The sequence below is a fragment of the Micromesistius poutassou genome (genome assembly GCF_964030765.1).
Source record: "Micromesistius poutassou genome assembly, chromosome: 22".
Classification (NCBI taxonomy): Eukaryota; Metazoa; Chordata; class Actinopteri; order Gadiformes; family Gadidae; genus Micromesistius; species Micromesistius poutassou.
In genome coordinates this window covers 12,272,997-12,280,496 of record NC_140292.1, presented here as the reverse complement: position 1 = coordinate 12,280,496, position 7,500 = coordinate 12,272,997, and the positions used below count along the sequence as shown (strand labels likewise).

Genomic DNA, 7,500 nt, shown 5'->3' with positions numbered 1-7,500 from the left:
AAGAGCGTCACTAGCTCAGCACCAGGTGTGACTTTGTCAAGCCATAGAAAGCCATTTAAATCAACCCTGCTAGTGACATCAGAGGGGAGGCATCCACCCAGATGTAGCGTGGATAAATGAGATGGCTGAACAAAGATTCATTTAAATGGCTTAAATGGCTATTAATCAGACACCAGGCAGTAAAGGATTGGGCCCTTAATCAGTGAGAAGCCACAGTTTAAGATGTTGGACCTCTACGAATTGTTCCATTGTCAACTCTTTTTCTCTCTCCCTCTCACTCTCTCTCTCTCTCTCTCTCTCTCTCTCTCTCTCTCTCTCTCTCTCTCTCTCTCTCTCTCTCTCTCTCTCTCTCTCACTCTCTCTCTCTCTCCCTCCCCCCATGTGTTTACTCTGACCTCCTGTGTTTAGAGATGGGGAACCCGTTCTGTGAGTGTTTATGCCCAGAGTGGAGGCTCGCCCCAGGGTGTCACAGCGTGGGTGAGACAGAGTGCTCTAATGTACCAAATATGGCCAATAACGTTCACCTCTACTGCCAATGTCAAATATTGACATCATGTGTTTACAGTAAATGTATTGTAATCATAGTGTTTGTATTCAACAAATAGTTCCATCATTTCTTCAATAGATTTTAAATGGTAAAACTTAATAATAATGGCATAATAATAATTACAGAATGAAGAATCATTATTACAACAATAATGGAACGCTAATGAACCATTCATTAAGATAAGTTAATGCAGTAACAAGCATAGACATTTAATTACCAGTTAACGTCTGTTAATATGTGATGAATATACTCACAGGCTCGATGATGGCAGGCTCTCCCTTCTGTCCCTTCTCGGCGCGAGATGAGATCACCTGCAGCGCAAACACACACACAGCGTCAGCGCTGCATCCTCTTCCTCATCAGCATCCTCATCATCCTCATCAGCATCCTCTTCCTCATCATCATCCTCATCGCAATCATCCTCATCGTTTCCAACCTCATCGTCATTATCCTTATTATCCTCATTATGCTTATCTTCATCCTCATCAACCAAATCTTCCCATCATCATCATCATCCTCCTCCTCTTCTTTCACCTCCTCCTCATCATCTTCATCCTCATCATCCTTATCTTGATCCTCATCATTTAAATCATCCTCCTCCCCCCCCCTCCTCCTCCCCCCCCTCCCCCCCCTCAGGCCTCCCCCTCATTCGCCCTGAGGAGGAGGAGGGGGGGGGGGGGGGGGGGGGGGGTGGGGTGTGTCTCACCTCTGTGTAGTCGCCGTCGGTGACGGCGGGCAGCACCTTGCCGTCGTTCTCCTCCTCGTAGTCCAGCGTGCCGTACTCGTCGTAGATGTCCTTGTCCAGGTCCTTGTAGTCCGTGATGGGCTCCTGCTTGAAGCCGTCCTGGTCCGTGTAGTCCGCCTCGCCCGCCGCCCCGGTGGCTCCGCCTCCTCCTCCTCCTCCGGCCGCCCCGCCCCCGAGGCTGACGCTGCTGCTGGAACTGCTGCTGGAGCTTCCGCCGCCGCCGCCGCCGCCGCCGCCGCCGCCGCCGCCGCCGCCTCCGCCTCCGCCCAGGTGGACGGTGCCGCTACTGCTGGAACTCCCGCCTCCACTGACGGTGCTGCTGCTGCTGCTGCTGGAGGAACCTCCGCCCAGATGGGTGGTGTCACTGCTGGAAGAAGCGCCACCTCCGAGATGGGTGGTGGTGCTGCTGCCCGCTCCGCCGGCGGTGGCGGCGCCCTCCTCTTCGTAGTCGTACTCCCCGTAGCCGTCGTAGACGCCCTCCACCTAGCGGAGCAGAAGGTGGAGTTGAGACTGGTGCCGCACCTTGAGGCGTGGTGAGAGTATCAGGGGGGATCAGGGGTCCAGCCATATGGACTTTTTAGGGCTGGTACGATACCGATTGTTTTTCATCAGCCTTAGCCGATGACCGACACGCCCATACCGATTTTCTTGAGCCGATACCCTCCCTCAATTCACATCATAAAAATGACACAATGAGGATAACAAATGTTACAAGTCTCAATTTAAAAAAGGAACATTTATTGAACTGCCTATAAATCACGCCGGGAAAAAATATATATACACAAAAAAAAAAATCTGCGAAAAAAATCGGCCGATGCCGATACATGAAACAAAAACGCAAATATCGGTCGATAATATTGGCCGGCCGATACATCGGTCGAACAGTACGGGTGACGTGGTACGCTCCGTCAGCGCCACGACGAAGCCTTCCCACCAGAGCAGACGTCACACACACACGCAGACACACCCAAACACATCGCAGACCCCAAAACCCCCGCCCCGCCGGACTCACGGCGGTCTTGTCGGTGGTGACGGCGGTCGCCGCTCCTTCCTCAGCCCCGGCGCCGGTGGAGACGACCATGCGCTCCACGCCGCCCCCGGTGCCCAGCTGGGTGTCCACGCCCCCGCCCAGGTCCAGAGAGCCTCCTCCGGCCGCGCTGCTGCTGCTGCTGCTGGAGACGGTGACCTTGCGGTCCGCGTCCGTCGGCAGCGAGGGCGTGGTCTCGTCGTAGTAGGTCTCGTAGTTGCCGTAGCCGTCGTAGTTGTCGTAGGGCGCCTCGGCGTCGCTGCCGTCGCCGCCCGCCGCCGCGCCGCCGCCGCCCGCCGCCGCCGCCGCCGCGCTGGCCGCCGAGCCCGTCGCCCGGCTGGCGCTGGAGGACACCACCTCGGCCGGACCCGCGCTGGCCTTCCCCGGGGAGACGCCCGCGCGGCTCCCTTGGACCTCCTGGTACCAAGTGTCAACCACAGTTATGAGCAGAGATGTCGATTGAAATAAAAACGTCAAAACACTGTTTTTGTCTTTCTCATATCTTTGGGATGGATATGCTGCTTTGATGCCCATGGAGATCCAGAGTTCTCGCAGAGAGCAACGTTTTAATTTGCTCAGCGAGTCACTCTGGGAACGAGCGATACACTCACTGCCCGCTGCCCCTCTCCCAGCACATTAACCAATCGCATCGCTGTATCTGATATAGGCGGTGCCAAAATCGTTGCTGTTTTACCAACAAGATATGGCAAGAGTCTTATCTATTGGTTAGCTCCGCTGGTCTGGATACGTCACCCCTTGTATTCTTCTGATTGGTCGTGTTATCCGATTGCGTGCAGTGATATTTTCAAATGCATGCTTGGTGCCGCCCCTCGAGTCGGGCCGTTTTCATTACTCGTTGCCAGACCCTACAGCTTTCTAGATGTGGCTCTGGATTTCCAGGCTACTGCTTTGATGTATCAAAATAAGAGTAAAAGGACCACGACTCATACCGTTTCCTCCTTAGCCCCGTCGGCCTCAGAGGCGGTCTCCACGTGCTTGCCTCCCAGCTCATCATAGTAAGGATACTCATAGTAGTAGCTGTCTTCTTCAGGGTTCTGCACACACACACCGAAATCAAACAACAGCGTTAGGAAATCGGAGACACCTCAACACGCTTACATGTTACAAGCTATTTAGCTGACACTCAAATCCAAAAGGACTAACGGGTCATTGTTAGACGACATGTGATTAAGCAGCAAGTGAAGGGCTAGGCATTTTGCTGGAGGGCACCTGAAGGTAGTCACATGGGGAGGTGGAATGCTGTCCTTTGCCTACCCTCTCTCTCTTACTTTGTCCACGTTGTTTGACTTTTATCTACAAATCATTTCTGTGATGATTTCCGCAGTCATCCTTCACAGCTTGAACAAAGCTTAGAGCGGCGAGGTTAAGTCCTCTGGTTCTGACTGCTCTAACCCCCCCCCCCCCCTGATAAACACACTGACAGACGGGGCCCGGGGCCGCCGGCAGAGTTTAACGGAAAGGAAGAGCTTTTAAAATGAAAGGCAGTGGTTTGAGGGGAGGGAATGCTCTTTAAGGAGTGGCAGAGTGTCAGGGAAGCTTCAAGGGCTGACATTTCTTTTTATTTATTTTCCGAGACGAAGATGACGTCATATCTGTGACCCTGTCATCACTGTTTTTTTCGTAATCAACACTTTGTTTTTTTTAGTCAGTCAGTGGGTACAATCTGCGCTATATTCTTATTCAGCAGAACTAGAAGAAAAGCCAAATGTGACATCTAGGGGATGCAGGCCTGGGCAGGTGATGCGTCAGTCCTGCACATGATTACGTGACTGCGCGGCATTAGGACTTTCTGACTTTCTGTTCAGTCAGCACGTTCCACTGGCAGAGGGGCTCCTCAGAGCCGTTAAAGTGATATCTCCTTATTATGAATACCTGATGGGAGGCCATGTTGGATTGTGGAACATGAGGACTGGAATGTTTAAGCTAACCCTAACCCTAACCCTTAAAACTTGATTGATTTACTTAGCCCTTGCTTCCCCCCCCCAACTAAGAGGATAAATGCAGCTCTTCTAGTAACAACCTTCAAAAAAAAATGTATTTATGAATATAGAGCTGTGTGCCAATATTGATAAATATTTGGTCGTTTGGCCAATGCTTTTATCCAAAGCCACTTTGCAGTGAGTTGCATAAGTCACAAGTAACAAATCCTGGGCAGGTATGTCCGCGAGCCATAGTGCTGAAGGACAGCTACAGACTGCTGGACATGGGGGACTCAAGCTAGAACCTTTGTGCTGGGAATGGAACACCTGCACTACTCTTCTGATCGTTATTAGTATGAACGCCGCTGTCTCACGTTCTGACGTACTCAAGAACAATATAAACAACGTATGAGTCAACGTTGAGCTGGCGAATTAATACCCAGCAGCGTCTTCATGGCAGACAGAGCCCAGCGGACAGACAGACGTGAGACTCAAGGGAGAGAGACGACCGGACGGACAGGGGGAGGGCAATGGACGCCGGACTCACGTATTCATCGGTGTTGGGGTCCTGGTTCTGTGGCTGGTCTGGGATGGCCACTTCACAGTCGGGGCTGTAGTGTTCACAGTAATCATAGGCAGCGCGGTGGTCTGCTACAATCATCAGCTGCTGGATGTCCCCCTGGAAGACACAGAGCAAGGACGCCTTGAGACTCACGCACACAGGAAGTTGTAAACAGACAGCCAGATGAAAGCAGTCAGTCAGTTTCCTTATGGGAGAACGACGGGGAGTTGGGGTAAGTGAAACATGGTTGTTGCGTGACGTGGTTGTATACAGAGCAAGGGCAGTCGAACCGAGGGGTTAACCAACTCTGACGTTTTTGGACCAGGATCCCAAAGGAGAACATTTTATCAGTATTGACAGAAACATAAATAAATACTTGGTAAGTCATAAGAGATCATTACACAACACAGATTTATGATATGGCATGTGCCCAAGTACAGAAAACCACATCCATATGCCCTTTCCCCCTCACAGGGCAACACAAATACACAAACTATACAAATACAAACATGATGTAGGTACATACGGATGAGCACGAACATTTCTTCCCAAGAATAACCATTATCAGAATAGCTTTCCCTCCAGACTACTAAATATAAATTAGTCATAAGGTGCTAACTCTCTGATTGATGGATGGTCCTGGCTAATGCCCTGCAGAGGACATGCCCAGACAAGCACGCACACACACACACACACACACACACACACACACACACACACACACACACACACACACACACACACACACACACACCTAAACAGGGAACATTGATTTACTGAGGTCAGTACACACTGAGATAGAGGGACAGAGTAGGGGGGGAGGAGGGAGGGGGAGAGAGAAAGTAAGAGAGAGAGAGAGAGAGAGAGAGAGAGAGAGAGAGGGGGGGGGGGGGGAGGAGAGAGAGAGCGAGAGTAAGATGGGGGAGGGGGAGAGAGATACCGAGAGAGAGAGGGGGAGCAGAGAGGGGGAGAGGAGAGAGGGGGAGAGGAGAGAGATGGAGAGAGTGAGAGAGAGAGAGAGAGAGAGAGAGAGGGGTCATAGAGAGAGGCAGAGAAAGAAGGACAGGGAGAGGGAGAGAGAGGGGGAAGGCGGGAGGAGAGGGGGAGAGGGAGAGAGAGGAGGGGGATGTGGCCCGGGGAGAGCAGGGAAAAGAGAAAAGAAAGAGAGAGAGAAAAGCGATTGAGGCAAAGCAAGAGTCTCCTAAACCCTAAAGAGAAGAAGAACAAGAGGAAAAAAAGAGAGAGGGGAGGAGATGGTGGGGGGGTGGGAACAGGAAAAAAAGAGAACCACACTGAGAGGCTCAGAAGGTTCCCCAGGCTGCAGCGGGAGCCGGAACACGCACATGTGTGTGTGTGTGTGTGTGTGTGTGTGTGTCTGTGTGTGTGTCTGAGTCTGTGTGTGTGTGTGTGTGTGTCGGCCACATGTTCTCCCAACTTGGAAACCACATGTTACTACACGGCTGTACAGTATCAGTCCAAAACATTCAATGGAACGGCACAAACGCTTATTTATTTATCTCCATGTGATCTTAAGACATCTTAAAGGTGTCCGCTGCAAATGAGCTGCCCTGAGAACAGCCTGTTTAAATTATAGCCCGTTGCCAAGAGGGCTGAAAATCCCCGAACAAGAGTGTTTTTCTGCACTGTGTCCCTCCGGTTCGTTTGAGGTTGTCTATCCCTGAGTTTATTTGCCTTGGCCAGGTCAGGGGATAGCAGATGACTTCAGCTCTGACCTGGACACTAGGGACAGCGTTTGGAGACACTACTTGTCGTCCCGTTACTGAATCTAGGCTTCGCAACGGCAAGTTGTATGGCCGTGTAAACATCAGCTTTCACAACTGTGTTTAGATGTTCGCCAGTGCTCTTTGTCAAACTCTTTAATACATGGGTCGATGTAAATGCTGGAATCAGCAGATTTCTGAACGCTCCACATTATATGATATATCTGCAGCAAACAGATCCCGTCAACTGCTTTACTTCGACGCTACATCATTCTTTGGAGGAGCGCAGTGGATGTCAGCTCTTTTGGTGTCGGCCGACTGTATGAGTCATCATATCTTTCATCCACTGCTACTCTTGACTTGTTGTTCGCCTCGACATCACAGCGAGCCTGGAGCCGGGCTCCAGTCTCCAGACGGACGCATACGGTCCTGTTTCACCGGCGGAGAAGAAAGCGTTCTGTCAGCCCTTGGAGACATCACGTTCACAATGTATGTCTCGGCTGTACCCACACAAAATAACACCGATATCTGACACGCACACACACACGGGTCACATCAAAGCCTGAGAGAAGAGCATGATGACATAGAAGGAACAGCTGTATATGTACAAAGCATGGAATCTATACTGAGGCCACGCCATGGCGACTTGTGGATTGTGTGGAAGTCATAGCCAGGCGACTGACAAGGGGATAGCAGACTCCTTACCTTATTCAACCATATTGGATAGAATAAAATAAATGGTTAAATTTCCCATGCGGGTCGCATTAAGGATGTAAATCTGATTCTACAAGGGTTCCCCTCACCAACTAACCAATATTGCAGATGACCAATATGGTGAATAAGGTCTATAGAAGTGATAGGCTATGATTGGCTGCACGTAAGCATTGCACTGATACTCAGCCAATCAGCCAATCAGTGTTCATTTCAATGCAGTAATCCATCTGTCACAGAGCTGTTT

General features: G+C 50.9%; 1 protein-coding gene across 1 annotated transcript in view; it reads right to left on the bottom strand.

Annotated features, from left to right (window-relative positions):
* Positions 1–7,500, bottom strand: part of col5a1 (procollagen, type V, alpha 1) — a 70,058-nt gene that overhangs the window by 34,404 nt on the left and 28,154 nt on the right. The window contains exons 5-9 of the mRNA XM_084486815.1: positions 4,807–4,938; positions 3,270–3,374; positions 2,305–2,736; positions 1,254–1,775; positions 802–858 (exon numbers count right to left, since the gene is read on the bottom strand). Coding sequence (XP_084342941.1) covers positions 802–858; positions 1,254–1,775; positions 2,305–2,736; positions 3,270–3,374; positions 4,807–4,938 — 1,248 coding nt within the window. The remainder of the gene's footprint in view (positions 1–801; positions 859–1,253; positions 1,776–2,304; positions 2,737–3,269; positions 3,375–4,806; positions 4,939–7,500) is intronic.